This window comes from Mauremys mutica, chromosome 24, assembly GCF_020497125.1.
Source record: "Mauremys mutica isolate MM-2020 ecotype Southern chromosome 24, ASM2049712v1, whole genome shotgun sequence".
In the NCBI taxonomy this organism is placed as follows: domain Eukaryota; kingdom Metazoa; phylum Chordata; order Testudines; family Geoemydidae; genus Mauremys; species Mauremys mutica.
Genome location: NC_059095.1, coordinates 13,307,369 through 13,323,742, shown reverse-complemented (window position 1 = coordinate 13,323,742; position 16,374 = coordinate 13,307,369). Strand labels below are relative to the sequence as shown.

At 45.7% G+C, this 16,374-nt stretch overlaps 1 protein-coding gene across 2 annotated transcripts in view; it reads left to right on the top strand.

The window, feature by feature from the left end:
• The window catches only part of ZFR2 (zinc finger RNA binding protein 2), an 88,805-nt gene that overhangs the window by 49,090 nt on the left and 23,341 nt on the right, over positions 1-16,374 (top strand). For both annotated transcript variants that reach the window (XM_044998602.1, XM_044998604.1), the window contains exons 8-11: positions 376-536; positions 2,747-2,866; positions 6,709-6,854; positions 10,792-10,930. In XM_044998602.1, coding sequence (XP_044854537.1) covers positions 376-536; positions 2,747-2,866; positions 6,709-6,854; positions 10,792-10,930 — 566 coding nt within the window. The remainder of the gene's footprint in view (positions 1-375; positions 537-2,746; positions 2,867-6,708; positions 6,855-10,791; positions 10,931-16,374) is intronic.

Here is a 16,374-nt window from a genome sequence, read left to right as displayed (position 1 = left end):
GTAGATGTTTGTTTTAAACTTAACTATTTGTCATAAAAGAGTGAAGACTTGTAGTCTGAATGGAAGGCTGATAAGAAAAACTTCTACTTGACTATCAATGTCTAACTTTTCATTATAACTATAGATGTGTCTTTTTTGGTGTCATAGAAATTGTATAGTGGAGCCATAAATCTTATCCAGCTGTATTTTTGGCAGCTGCCATAATGACAAAAAACCCCTACAGGACTAGCCAAGGGATATTGTCATTTGGCATTATAAAGAGAAATGAACAATGACATGATGAATTTGTAATACAGGTGCTGATAATGAGGATAAGGATACTTTCACAGATTGTAAGAAACCAGCTTGGTTATTAATCCAGCTCTCTGTATTCAGGGACTAATAAACTTCAGGCAACAAGCATCAAATTGGAGGTAGTGAAGGTGATGCAATCAAAATCAGAGCTACAAAATGAACAGTCCACGCATGATGGCTCTGGGGATGGCCCAGGGGGTTTACTTGACGTACAACCTGTGGGACATGACTATGTGGAAGAGGTAATGCTTGATCGCTTTTTTTCACAAATCACTCACAATTACAGCTGTATAATGTCAGGTTTTGACGTTCGAATATACTTACAGCATGTACAAGGGCCCTACCAAATTCACGGACCATGACATCTGGTCTCCTCCTCCTTCACCCTCCCTCCCCCCCCCCCCCCCAGTGCAATCTGGTCTTTTGTGTGCTTTTGCCCTATACCAGCAGTTCTCAAACTTTAGCGACCCAAAAGGGAGTTGCAGGGGGATCATAAGGTTATTTTATCAGATGGGTAGCCGTGTTAGTCTGGATCTGTAAAAAGCAACAATGAGTCCCATGCATCTGACGAAGTGGATATTCACCCACGAAAGCTTATGCTCCAGTATATCTGTTAGTCTTTAAGGTGCCACAGGATTCATTGTTGCTTTTTAAGCTTATTTTAGGGGGGTTGCGATGTTGCCACCTTTACTTGTATGCTGACTCCAGAGCTGGGCAGCCGGAGAGCAGTGGCTGCAGGCCGGGAGCCAGCCCTGAATGCAGAGCTGCCACCAGCAGCAGCGCAGAAGTAAGGATGGCATGGTATGGTATTGCCACCCTTACTTCTACGCGCCCGCCTTCAGAGCTGGGTGGCCAGACAGTGCCGGCTGAGGGCCCAGCTCTGCAGGCAGCAGCTCTGCAGTGGTAAGAGTAGCAGTACCACAACGCCCTTCTACAGTAGCCTTGTGACCACCGCACACACACACCTACTCCCCCCACCAAAAGAAAACCCACAAAAAACCAAAACACCACCTTTTGGGGTCAGGACCCCCTACAGTTACGATACCGTGAAATTTCAGATTTACATAGCTGATATCATGAAATTTATGATTTTTAAAACCCTATGACTGTGAAATTGACCAAAATGGGTCATGAATTTGTTAGGACCATATTTACGTATTTTCAACACTGAGCACCCTGAGAAAAATCATCTAGCTCAGTGGTCGGCAGCCTTTGGCACACGACCCATCAGGATAATCTGCTGGTGGGCCGCGAGACATTTTGTTTACGTTGACCGTCCACAGGCACGGCCCCCCACATCTCCCAGTGGCCATGGTTCGCTGTTCCCTGCGGCCACTGGGAGCTGCAGGGGGCCGTGCCTGTGGCCTGTTCGACAAAAACAAAATGTCTCATGGCCCGCCAGCGGATTACCCTGATGGGCAGCATGCCAGAGGTTGCTGACCCCTGATCTAGCTGCTGGCTTCATTCTGTGCCCTCCATTTCATCTGCTGTTGAATTACTGTCGCCCAATTTTCACACCTACATTTGAGCACCCAAATGCAGGATTTAGACAGCTTACTTAAGGAGCCCTTGTTTGAGAACTTTGTCTCTGCCCTGCCTACGTACAGTTCATGAGGCTGTGCCAAATATCAAAATTATTTGGTTATATTAAACTGCTAATGTTTTAATTAGTCTTTAAAATGTTCCCTTGCTCTTGAATCCCCAGTTCTGTAGAATTAGATTGGAAATCAAGATTAAATTTCATCTGTATCACTTCCAGTGAAATTTTGTTTACTTCAGTGTTGTCCTGTTTCCCATCCTTGGTAAGATTATAAACAAATAGGGGATGAACAGCAAACAGTTTTTAAAGTTTAAGAATCATTTATGCCTGGAACCATGCCACCATGAGCTGTTACATGGTTGAGAATCACGAGGTAACAAAGGTTGGGAACATCTGGGTGCTGCAAGAAGTGGTGGTGGTAGTCCTGAGTCAGCAGATGCTGCTCTTTACTTTGAGTCATTACTGCAGTAAAATCCTAACGTGGTGCTAAGGTGTGTTGTGCAGCTGGAGAGCCCATATTTCAGATGAGCCATAAAACTGAGATCCTGACCATGTGTGTTCATGAAAGTTGTCATGGTGCTTTTCATAAGGGTTAATCCTAATGTTCAGGTTACATTTCTTTATACATGTGCTTATTCTGAGCCTCCCTACATTTCTTCTACAGTTTAAAATGGATATTGTATCTTCTCTTCCGGTCCTAAACAGCTATGCAGTGTCACTGTGAGCTATTAAATAGATGCTGTGTCTCACCCAAGAGTTGACTGAATTTTAGGAATGGATAAATGCATACACTTTTAAGTTTGTAAAGTGCCTTAGGCTCCACTGGGATGTAGGGCTCTTTTTAAATGCAAGATAATTTTGTTGTTGCCACAAACAATGAATATAAATATTAAATTACGTATTTTATCTCAGGTACGCAATGATGAAGGAAAAATGATCCGGTTTCACTGTAAGCTCTGCGAGTGCAGTTTCAATGATCCTAATGCCAAGGATATGCACCTGAAGGGGCGTAGGCATCGGCTCCAGTACAAGGTGTGAATGGGGATGTCCTGTCATGGTGCTGAACAAAGGGACTTGGATGGTAGTGGCTTCACTCTCAACTCATGAAATAGAAGAAGGGGGAGAAATCAGTAGCTTATTTTGTAAAAAGCTTTTTCTAAATACAAGAAGGATTCTATCAGATGTAAAAGCAAATGGAATGAGTCCAGAAAAATTTCTTGCAAACATTTTTTCCACCAAGAATTGTCCACTTTTAGATTCTCAGCTCGTACTATATTTAGCATCTCTGACTGAAAACTTTAAGCTTCTTTTCATAAAAATATAAAGGAAACTATTATATATGGATGTTCAGTGCAGATAACTTAATGAAGGTGGTAACTGATTTGAGTAGATTTTGATGTAGGAAATAAATGTTTTCCAGCATCTTGTTTGCACTTAACAAATAGTAAGTCTAAGTTTCAAAACTAGTGTAAAATGAAACCAGATCTTGCATGTCTGAATGGAGATTTTCAAAACACAACTTTGACCATTTGTTTTGTATTTCATCTGGGTGAAATTCTTGCTTTCTAAAAGAATAAAATAATATTGTATGAAGTCAGGTTAAATTACCAATTCAGCCTGTTCTCAGACATCCTGATGGAATATGTTAACTCTAGAAAAGACGATTCCTCATGCTTTTTTTTCCAATTAGTAAATAATTATACAAAAATTTCTGAGAATTATGCAATAGAACTAATTCCTGATCCCTCTCCCTTCCCTATTGCTAATAGTTTCTTGAAGAGAGTAGCCATACCATCTCTCTCCTCCAGAGCAAGTGTCTGGAATGAGTGTCTCCTCTTTCTGCCTTTAAGTGGGGCAGTAAACCAATTAGACATCCTTTTACAATGAATATTGCAGTTCAGGCACCTGAAACAGTGTGGCCAACAGTTTGCAGCTTCCTAGCACTAATTCAAAATGGATTGGTCAATAGCAAAATTAGTCTTGCATGGCTATTTGGACATATATGAAGGTGCTTAGTGATACTCTCTTCCAGGGAGGAGAGGGAAAGATCTTGTGATCACTGGAAGCAACTTTAAGATCAGTAGTTACAGATACTTATTCAGAGACTTAACTGCTGAATTTCCATCTCAGCCATTTACTCCCATGATATTAAATGACAAGGATACTTACCATGCTTGCTCATCCCAGCAGGAGGTATTGCAAATGCGCTGTTGCTCCCAACTGTTCCCTCCTCCTTTAGTGAATGGCAGTCACTTTGCAAGCTTCATGTTACTGCCACGGCCACAGTCACTCATCATTCTGATTCATTAAAACAAACCCAGGAGAATCTGATTTCCATGGAAGGAGCAAATTTTATTCAGAAACAGACGTTTCATGTCAAAAGGAATGTATCAAAAGCAAATGTATGTAGTTTGGTGATTTTTTTGTCCCATTATTAATATTATGGCATCGAGTCAGGTTTCCGCATGCTCAGTCCATTGTTGGTAGCAGCTCTGCCCAAACCCGTTGTCACAAAAGAATTAGCCTTTGGTAAGGCTGACTTCCTAACAAACGGTGCCTTCTGTTCCAAAGATGACAGTGGATTGCTATACTAAAGTTCTTGAAGTTGTAAGTAAGTGGCCAGTAGATGGTGACCTTGATTGATTGGTATTTCATGAAATGGAGTAACTATAGAAGACTATCCCACCTGTACTTAACCATCCTGCACTGTAATCCAGGGAGTGATGTTATAGTACAAATTAACCATGAAACAGTGGACATGCCTAGGATGGATTTATTGTATTTAATGATAAATCAGTTATTGGAATTATTAATGTGAAGCCAAAGTTGTTGCACAGACCACAAAGAATTGAATCCATCAAACTCAATTTGACTTTGGCAATTCAAGTGTCAGTGAATAGTCACTGTTTATAGGCTTACGTCATTTGGTGGGTCTGAGTTCCGTATATCAGAAGGATTCATCTTCACCATTTTAACTTCTTTCTTGCATTGTTTGACCTTAACATTGCATTTAAGCACTGATTGGCAAAGCTCTGTTTTAGGAGTATTTTAAGTGAACACAAAGCATTTTACAAGCTTTGCAAGCGCTATATGTTACAATATGTTGGGGGTGGTAAACACCACTTAAATCCAGCACAGAGGGACCTAAAAAGCATATTTTAAAATACTTAGGTTAAAACCTCCTTAGGCCATCTTCAGTTGGTCTCTTTGAATGGAGTATATTTTGTCATCGACCTGTTCCAACTCCTGTTGAAGTAACATTTCTTGGAAGCAAGGCTCTTTAGATCATTACCACCCCAAATTGTCCATTCCAACAAACAGAAATTGTTTGGAAGTCATGCCATTCTCAAGTCCAGAACTAGCCAATCCTTATCTTGCCAACATTTTGAAGCCTACAGAGAGTAAAAATATTTTCTTTTCATTCAAAAGTAATGAGCAGATTGGTCATTTACATTGACTATTAGCAAGACTTTAAAAAGCTCTGAGATGAAAAATCATTCTTTTTCCTGTTTTCAGTTGCTCATGCTTTAATCAGTCAAGGCCCTTTAGATGAGAACATGAGTTCTGTTTGCTAAGTGTTCACCTTTTCCTGCTACTTGTTCTTCGACTGAAATTACCACTTTTGTTTGCGCATAAGCATGCATCCGATGAAGTGGGTTTTAGCCCACAAAAGCTTATGCTCAAATAAATTTGTTAGTCTCTAAGGCAGTGGTCTCCAAACTTTTTTGATCGTGCACCCCTATCAGTAAAAAAAATTTGAGCACGCACCCCCTGCCGCGCCGCAGGGCCGGCTCAACCATTTTTCCGCCCCAAGCAAAAAAAAAAAAAAAAGCCACTTGGACTCCCACCCAAACTGCCAAAGCAAAAAAAAAAAAAAGCTGCCCGAACTGCCAAAGTGGTGCTGCTCCGGTGGCACTCCTCCTGCCGCGCACCCCGAAGGATCCCCTTGTGCACCCCACTGCTCTAAGGTGCCACAAGTACTCCTGTTCTTTTTGCTGATACAGACTAACACAGCTACCACTCTGAAACCTGTCACTTTCGTCCACTTTTCCACTGCCAGCAAATGCAACATCACGAACATTTGGTTGCTGTGGAAATGTTGCAAACAGCATTGATTTAAGATGAGAAAGAAACAGCAGAAAATAAAGAACTCATGTCCCATATTCAAGCAGATATTTCTAATTTCAATGAGGCTGAATTAATATAAAGTCAGATTAGAAGAATTAGTCTCAGAACATTGAAATGTACTTAATATTATCCCTGGGTTAGGCCATTGAATATCGCTTTTGAAACATCTCAGGTTCAAAGCTTGGGTTTATGTGAAGCTGGAGACTTGATCCCAGATTTTCGAACCTGGATTTTTCCATTTTGGGCTCCCTATTTAAGACACCTTGGGCCTGATTTCAGAGGTGCTGAGTATCCATAAACTCCAGTTTACTTCACTGGGAGTTGCGGATGCTCATCTCTGAAAATCAGGCCACTTTTATTTAGGTGTTTAATTTTAAACATCTACATTTTAAAAAGTTGCTCTTGGGTTTTACCCTCTGTCCTAAATCTGTTTTGGATAGGTCTTTTTAGCAATTGATGCTGGGAACTGGAATAGTTTACAAAGAGGCTTCCTTGTTCTGGTGGTGGGGGTTTAAGTGTGTGGTATACCTGCCCATGGCTATTTCTCTTAATTAAGAAATGGTACAAATTATCCTTATACAACATGCCATCAAACAGTATCTAAAAACCCAAATGTAATGTCAGGTTTATTAGTAACACTTTAATTATGGGACTACAGTAGTAGACTTTTTTTTAATATTGATATTCTACTAGCTTTGCGATAATGCTTTTAAGATTGTCTAAAATGTGTTGCAACTTCCTTGTAGAAGAAAGTAAACCCAGATCTACCGGTTGAGATCAAGCCCAGTAACCGAGCTCGGAAAATGCACGAGGAGAAGATGAAAAAGCAGAAACAGAAGGATATGATAAAGAGGCGCAGAGAGGAAGAGCAGCGTTGGCACATGGAAATGAGGCGAGTCCTCCATTGGAGATCACTTTCACAGACGTGGATTTTATGGGATATTGCAGGAGTCATACTTTCGTGTTAATTCACCCCGTCTATTGAGCTTTGCTAGTGCAAGGGCTCTCAATCCGTGGGTCAGGATCTTGCAGGTGGTCACAGATCTGTTGTTCTTCCCTGTCTGTGCAAATGCTTTCTTGCTTAGCCACTTGCACGTTGTCTTCTTGAGATGCCAGAAAAACCTGTGTGTTGACTTCTGTAGTGACAAAGGAACTGATGCAAAGGATTCTGGGCATATTTGAGGAAAACTGGTTGTGAAAGCCTTAATGGATGGGAGATAGGCAAAGTAGTCGAATTGTTTATAGAGGTGTAGGAAGTAAAAGGTTGAAAAGCCCTGCCATAATAGAAAAGCTTATGATCTGACAGGAGTCTAAAGATGCTTTAGAGCTGTATCATCCAAGACCATTGCCTCTGCATAGGGAAAGTGAAAAGCAGATATGTTGTCTTGTTCTCGCTGGCTGATACTTTGCCCTTGCTGTAACTGAAGAGCATTTGAAGGGGAGGATGCAGGCCTGTTTTTGCAGTAGTGTTTGAAAGCAATGTAAGTTGAAGGAATTAGACGTTGGCTTGTATTTTGCACACACTTCTCTAGAGCAGGGGTTCCCAAACTTTTTTTCCTGAGGCTCACCTGTGCAGCTGAAATAGGCACAGCAGCCCACTATTAACATGCATCTGTCAGGGAGAGGGGTCCTGTGAGGCGTGCGTGGGCCCCTCACCTCAGCAGGGACCAGGGAGGGGCCAGGCAGGTGCTACAGCCAGCTCCCGCTGGCACCCTCCACCTCAGCTGCCCGCTGAGAGCCTTGAGCTCGTCACCTGGCAGCCCTGCCCCAGTCACCCACCCAGCACCCTGGCACGCCTCACAGGCACCCAGAGCTGGCCTTAGGGAAAAGGGTGCCCTGGGCGAACTTGTATTTTGGCACCTCTGGACCCTGCTGCCTCCCTGTGCTTTGCCCCCACTGTTCTTCCCCCCCTCCTCCCTTTGTCCTGAGCTCCCTTCCATGTCCTCGCATCCTAGATCTGCCCCCTTCCTTACCTCTTGACCACGGCGGCTGGAAAATGGCAGCTGCTGGCTGGGCGGCCCCCAACTCCACCCAGGGCGGACCACCTGGGACTGTGTCGCTGACCAAATTTGGGCTGTGGCCCACAGTTCAAGAACCACTGCGGTAGAGCAGTAAGCAGAGTGGGAAGATGGATAGCTTTTGTAATGCCTGAGTACATACTGAATGTGCTCCGTGCCCTCTTTTTCTCCCCACCATACCCAAGCCCCATTAAGTATTAGCAGATAGTGAGCATATGGCACTGTCAGTGCCACACCCAGCTGGAGGATGCCTCTAGATATTCCTGTGTAATGCATTCTGCGTAGATTGGGTAGAAAAGGCTCTTAAACTTTTCTGTCTGTCATCCATTCTTGCAGAATCTTCACCTGTTAATAATTCATTTAACTCTCACTGATATGCACTCATCTATGTTGTGAAATACAGCAGCTGTTTAAACAATACACAGCAGAGCTAGGGCAGGAAATGAGAAGATCAGCAATCTCCAATTCTGATCCTGGCTGATTACACAGTTCAATCAAATGTGTTAATTTTCTTCTTCTTCTCCTGATGCACTCTTGCTAACCTGATCACAAATAACCATTAGAAGTTATAGCATCATAGTCTTTTCCTGATCAGCTGGTCAGAGGACAGTGACTGTTTTGAGCCCAGAAGCACTTTAATACAGCAGTGCACAGACAATCCAGGAAGTTTTTGGAGAGTGTTGGGGACAACTTCCTGGTACAAGTGCTGGAGGAACTGACTAGGGGCTGTGCTCCTCTTGACCTGCTGCTCACAAACAGGGAAGAATTGGTAGGGGAAGTAGAAGTGGGTGGCAACCTGGGCAGCAGTGACCATGAGATAGTTGAGTTCAGGATCTTGACAAAAGGAAGAAAGGAGAGTAGCAAAATACGGACCCTGGACTTCAGAAAAGCAGACTTTGACTCCCCTGGAAAGCTAATACAGGTCTGTCGCATCTTAGGCGCGTTTAACATGCACGATTTCAACTTTATGCGGTCGGCAAAAAACAAAAAAAAAGAGAAAATAATTTAAATACTGTTTTTTGTAGTGCAGACGATTCCGCTCGCCATTACACTCAATGTAATTTTGACTATACGCAATTTTCGCTTTACGCACTGACTGCGGAACGTAACCCCAGCGTAAGATGAGACAGACCTGTATGAGGGGGGAAGGAGTCCAGGAGAGCTGGCTGTATTTTAAAGAAGCCTTATTGAGGGCGCAGGAACAAACAATCTCAAAGTGCAGAAAGAATAGCAAATATGGCAGGCGACCAGCTTGGCTTAACAGTGAAACCTTCAGTGAGCTTAAACTCAGAAAGGAAGCTTACAAGAAGTGGAAACTTGGACAGATGACTACGGAGGAATATAAAAAAATTGATAGTGCATGCAGGGGTGTAATCAAGAAGGCCAAGGCAGAACTGGAATTGCAGCTAGCAAGCATTGGCCTGCTAAACCCATGGTTGTGAATTCAATCCTTGAGGGGGCCACTTAGGGATCTGGGGCAAAAATTGGTCCTGCTAGTGAAGGCAGGGGGCTGGACTCAATGACCTTTCAAGGTCCCTTCCAGTTCTAGGAGATTGGTATATCTCCAATTATTACCTAAAGGGATGTGAAGGGTTTCTACAGGTATGTTAGTAACAAGAAGGTCAAGGAAAGTGTGGGACCCTTACTGAATGAGGGAGGCATCATAGTGACAGATGATGTGGAAACAGCTGAAGTACTCAATGCTTTTTTTGCGTCGGTCCTCACAGACAAGGGCAGTTCCCAGACTGCTGCACTAGGCAGCACAGTATGGGGAGGAGGTGAGCACCCCTCAGTAGTGAAAGACCAGGTTAAGGACTATTTAGAAAAGCTGAACGTGTGCAAGTCCATGGGTCCAGATCTAATGCATCCAAGGGTGCTGAGGGAGTTGGCTGATGTGATTGCAGGGCCATTGGCCATTATCTCTGAAAATTCATGGCGATCGGGGGAGGTCCTGGACGATTGGAAAAAGGCAAATATAGTGCCCACATTTAAAGAAGGGAAGAAAGAGAACCCGGGGAACTACAGACCAGTCAGCCTCACTTCAGTCCCTGGCAAAATCATGGAGCAGGTATACAGGGAATCCATTTTGAAGCACTTGGAGGAGAGGAAGGTGATCAGGAACAGTCAACATGAATTCACCAAGGGCAAGTCATGCCTGACCAACCTGATTGCCTTCTATGATGAGATAACCGGCTCTGTGGATATGGGGAAAGCGGTGGATGTGATATATCTTGACTCTCTTCAACACTGGTGAGGCCACACCTGGAGTATTGCGTCGTTTTGGTCCTCCCACTGCAGAAGGGATGTAGACAAATTAGAGAGAGTCCAACGGAGGGCACGTGACTTATGAGGAGAGGCTGAGGGACCTGGGCTTGTTTAGTCTGCAGAAGAGAACAGTGAGGGGAGATTTGATAGCAGCCTTCAACTACCTGAAGGGGGGTTCCAAAGAGGATGGAGCGAGGCTGTTCTCTGTGGTGGCAGATGACAGAACAAGGAGCAATGGTCTCAAGTTGCAGTGGGGGAGGTCTAGGTTAGCTATTAGGAAACACTATTTCACTAGGAGGGTGGTGAAGCACTGGAATGGGTTCCCTAGGGAGGTGGTGGAATCTCCATCCTTAGAGGTTTTTAAGGCCCAGCTTAACAAAGCCTTGGCTGGGGTGATTTAATTGGGGTTTGTCCTGCTTTGAGCAGGGGATTGGACTAGATGACCGCCTGAGGTCTCTTCCAACCCTAATATTCTATGATTCTAATGCATTTCATCTTTGCTTGATGTAACTGTAGCACCTTTTTTTAAAATCTCTTTCCGTTCAGGCGCTATGAAGAGGAAATGTACTGGCGGCGGGTAGAGGAAGAGCAGTTATACTGGGAAGAGCAGCGGCGTCGGATGGCTGCAGACTGGCATCCGCCCCCACTTATGGGCAGACCTGGCATGCCAGTTCCTCCTCTCTTGGTGGGTAACTCTTGATTCAGTTCCTGGAAGGAGAAATGTGAAGAAGTCTGGCATCTTTAAACTCTGTTTCAAGGCTAGAATGTGTGTTCCCTTGTGTATTCTTTGAGTATTGCAGGATTAATCTTATGTGTCTCCTAAAAACCCATCACCAGAATTTGGAATTGGTAATGGACACAGATTAACTCTTTTAATTGGTTGCAGCGTTTTTGACAAATGCATGTTTGAAATGTTGGACTGCTTGGCAGGGTAAACCTATAAACTTCAGATTACTAACTTGTTGTTTATACTATGCAGCCCGAAGGGTACGATTTGTCTGCCCTGTCCTTATGTTCAGCAACAAAATGCCACTTGAAAATAGTTGTTTGTGTCCTCTTAACCCCCTATGCCTAAACTCATAAGCCTCTTCAGTTTTTATCACACCTAAAAAAAATAATAATAATAATTGGCGATATACCAATCTCCTAGAACTGGAAGGGACCTTGAAAGGTCATCGAGTCCCGCCCCCTGCCTTCACTAGCAGGACCAATTTTTTGCCCCAATCCCTAAGTGGCCCTCTCAAGGATTGAACTCTCAACCCTGGGTTTAGCAGGCCAATGCTCAAACCACTACATTCTGCGTATCTTCCCCTCCACCCGTTTGTGCCCTGCACCAAGACACTCACCCTTCTTTTAAAAACCTTTTATATTGGGACAAGAGATCGTCACATGATTGTGCATGTGCGCGCACACACCCACGTGAGATCTGCTGTGAGAATTCCATATGGCAGTGCCCTACCTGGACTTGAGTGGGTGGTGCATTACAATAGCAGGAGCTAAAATATGCATGTGTGAAAATTCACTTTTTAAATTAGAAAAATTACTAGCCAGCCTTGCAAAATACTTCGGTAATGTAATCTGTCTGTACATTTACACATGTCCCATTTATGTGCAGGTTACTAAAGTGAAGGTTGTTGCATACAAAACCCCTGTACAGCGAGCGGCATTTTCTTCTTATACTTTCCTAGTCCTTTTCAAACCATTTAACAAGCATTTTTCAGGCAGTCTGACGTGGAGGTCAGATTCCTTTTTGTTTGATTCTGTGAGGCAGGCTTTAGTAAATGGGGGGGGGGTTGTAATCATAAGCATATAGCTCTAGAATGGTACCTCTCATGGAACCTTATTTATCTTAATCACTGGAAACTGGGAGTCTTATTTACAGCTCTCACTGAATCTTCTTAGACTAATCTGTCTATACTGACTGGGCCAAACCTCTAGGTATGGGGTATGGTGTCACTCTGTGCCAACCCACCTGATATATTTAGAAAAAGACATTTTTACAAAGTGCCACATGTGGGGATCTGATTAGTGATTGGTTCTATACTCACTGCTGGGATTGGGAGGTCTTTACAGCAATGTGAATACAGCATGACTTGAGAAAGCTGGCTAGGAAAATGCATGAGATTGCTCATTAACCGCTGCAGCTGGAGAACTTGGAAAATCACTTGTTAGTATAAATTTAAGCTCCCTCTAATAATGTCTTGGTCCTGTTGCTGTGCCATATACTAATCATCCTGAAACTGCATCAAGCCTTTCATCCAAATGAATCTTCAAATCCCCCTACTTTTACAAATTCACTGATGTAGCACTCATATTGGTTATCTTGCGCAGCATTGAAACATACCCTCCTCTAGGTTGGAGCATGACAACTGTTCAGTGCATAACAATGCTGCACAACACTTCAGGATAGGAAGTGAAAAATATCTTATCCTGTTGAAATTACAGAGGTAATTGAGGGAGGAAGAATGTAACTACCTAAATTGGAATTTGATCTGGCCACAGGGCACAGATGGTGCTGTGGATTCATCACATGTGGTCAGGACATTAGCTTTAAAAGTCTGATTTATAAAATTTCACCTCCTGGAATCCAGCAACCCCTAATGCTGTGACGGAGCATTTGTGCAATACTAATTCAGAGGGAAGAACACCGCCTATTGAGCCTCACTTTCTGCAGCAGCTAAGTTTTTCCCTACTGCTCTTCTAGCCTGACCCTTTGAGACTTGACAAAATTCCAGTTGCTTGCTGGAATTTCTTTGCTTTAATTGTTTTCACATAATCTTCTGCATCTGTTCATGTAGTTATGAGCGTGTATAGGATGTCTACTATTGATGGCATTGCTAAGAATTTTTTTCATTCTTCTTTGAGTGCTTGCTCATGTCAAGTCCATTCTAGGTGTGGGCGCGCCCATGTGTGCTGTCTTTGGAGATTTTTGCCTTAGATTTTTGCTGTGGTGCCTCCTGGAGTGCTGCGCTCATGCTGCGGTATATCAGGCGTCACGGGCCCTGCACTCTCACAGTTCTTTCTTACCGCCCATGGTGGTCAGTCAGAATGCCTCTGTCCCTTGCTTTGCAAGTGGCCAACAGTTCCTTTCCTGTTTTAGCCTTGTTGTAAATAGTTCTATTGTTTCTTGGTAGATAAGTAGCTGTGAAGTGTTCAGTTAGTGTGGGTCCCAGCGGGGACTTTGCCCCTGGTGGGGCATGCCCCGTTCTCTGGATTTTAAGCCCTGCTCCCCGTGTAACAGGCCTATGCCTGTTAGTGACCCTCACGATGGTTCTCTACAGTGCCTCAGGGAGCTCAACATGAAGGAGCATTGTCGCATGTGCAAGAACTTTCGTCCTCGAACACAGAGGGAATGCAACATACATCTCAGGGTCCTCCTGATGCAGGTGGCCCTGCGCCCAGTTTCGGAGCCAGCTCAGCCCGAAACAGCACCCAGCACTTCTACCGCAGTGCATAGCGCACCTCCAGCATCGGACTCCTCCTGGCACTGGGCAAGCCCGATAAAAGCACGATGGGAAAAGGACCCAATTCGGGCCTTATGCCCACTCCAGACCTGCACAAGGGCTCCGCCTTGGGGAATTCCTCCCTTCAAAAAGACCTGCCACTGACTCTGGGGAGGGGTACAGGGTCCAAGCTGATGGTGTAGTCAACACCCACCCACTCAGCTCTCGGCGCCTGCCACCACAACCGGCTCCATGTTCGGTGATGGAACTGGCTAAGGCTTCCCCCAAGGGCAAGCCCGCCAGTAAGGCCTCACAGAAGTTGAGCGAGTGCCACTGGTCTCCAGAGCCAAGGCAGAGTCCTAGGTCGCCACACTCTTGATCTCCACGGCCCAGGTCTCTGACCCATCATTACCAAGCATCGGTACCATGTTCCCAGTCCCCATCTTCACACCGGAGCTCTCCCAAGCATAGATGATCTCCCTTGTACCAGTCTGAGTCATGTAATTAGTCGCTGAGACCTCGAGGCCGCTCCCCAACATGACGACAATCTCCCTACTCCCAGCACCGATCGGAACGCTCCCAGCACTGGTGGTTGGTAGTTGCCAGACCCAGGCTCCGAAGGCCCCACCGTGGTCACAGGAGGGCGACAGCTTCTCTGGATCGGAGGCACAGTTCAGCCCCTTGTCCCGGCAGCAATGGGAAGGGGCTCTGGAGGGCGCATCTACGGCATCAAGGCCAACCTGGCAGCAAGGCCAATGGCCAACCCAGTGGCCTTATTGGAATGCCTGAGGGTTCCCATTATGCCATTGCCCCACTCTCGCCAACTCTCGGTCACCACATCAGAGAGGCCAAAGTCGGTATCCATGGCACCGTCAGCACTCCCACTCCAAGGCCACCCTCCCCGTCGGGGGAAGATGCCAGCGGACCTCCCTCATTGGTCCAATCATTATCCTCTTCCCCGGGTGAAGCAGTGACAGGCCCCTCCAGAGCTAGTGCACCAGAGATTTTTAAGAAGCATCAGGCGCTGCTCCATAGCGTGGCTTTGCACTTGGGCCTCAAGGCAGAGGAGATGGAGGAGCAGGCGGACACATTGTTCAATGTGTTCTTGGTGGCCACCTCAGACCAGGTCACCCTCCAGGTACACGAAGGGCTCCTGGACATTACCAAGTCCATCTGGCAAACCTGTCCTCTATTCTGTCCACGTCTAAAAGAGCGGAGAAGTAGTACTTCGTCCCTGCAAAAAGGTTCAAGTACTTATACAGTCACCCACCACCAGGATCGTTGGTCATGTCAACGGCCAACGAGAAAGATAAGCAGGGCCCCACGAGTTCCACCCCTAAAAATAAAGACGCTAAGAGGTTGGACTTGTTTGGTCGCAAGATTTATTCTATGGCCAGCCTCCAGTTTCAGGTGGCGGACCACCAAACCCTCTTGAGCCATTACAATTTTAACTTATGGGACTCCCTCCTCAAGTTCAAAGACTCCATGCCCCAGGAGGTGGCCCAGGAGTTTGCAACTCTGGTGGAGGAAGGCACCATGGCGGCTTGGTGCTCCCTCGAAATGACCTGGGATGCAGCCGATTCGGCTGCCCGGGTGGTTGCCTCAGCGGTGGTTATGAGGCGCAGTTCCTGGCTTCAGACCATGGGCCTTTCCCAGGATGCAGGCCTTTATTCAGGACCTCCCATTTGATGGTGTTGGTCTGTTGTCTGACCAGACGTACACGCAGCTGTACGGCCTTAAGGACACACAGGTGACTCTCCGCTCTCTGGGGATACATTCTCCTCAGGTTTCAAGACAGCCGTTCCAACCTCCACGACAGTGGCAGCCTTGTCATGGACCTACAAGAAAGCAGGACACCGGGTTTAGCCTCTTCCACTACTTGTCGTCCCACTCCCCTGCGCAGCCTGGCCCAATGAAGCACCAAGGGGGTCAGAAGCACTCACTTTGAGGGTGCACCTGGGAGCGACACACCAGCCATCTGTCTGGATCCTTCCTGCCCTTTTCTTGACCACCTCTCCCCTTATTGTTTGGCATGGTCCAGGGTTATATCGGACCGCCAGGTCCTGGACATAATCACTTGGGGCTATACCCTACGATTCTTGGTCAACCCGCCCTCCCGCCCCTCTTCTTCCCTGTCCCACCTCTTCCCTATCCCTCTTCAAGGACCCTTCTCACGAGCATCTCCTCATTCAGGAGGTCAAGAAGCTCCTGGGCTTGAGGGCTGTGGAGGAGGTTCCAAAAGGCCAAATTGGGCCTCAGACCCATCCTGGACCTGCATGGCCTCAAGAAGTCTCTCAAGAAGTTGAAGTTCCGCATGGTCTCCCTGGCCTCCATTATCTCTTCCCTGCATCCAGGGGACTGGTACGTCCTCTCGACTTAAAGGGCGCATACTTCCATGTCTCCATATTCCTGGGACACAGATGGTTCCTGTGCTTTATTGTGGCTGGGCAGCATTTTCAGTTCACGTTCCTACCTTTGGGCCTGTCCTCGGCCCCAGGGTGTTAGCGAAATGCATGGAGCCAGTGGTGGCTTACCTCAGGCATCACCAAGGTGTGTGTGTGTGTGTCCAGATCCTTCCATATCTCAATGACTGTCTCATCAAGGGCAGGTACAAAGGAGCCTCGATCTGGAGCGTTCCACCTGCAGCGACCTGGACCTGTTGAAGATAAACGCAGAAAAGTCCACG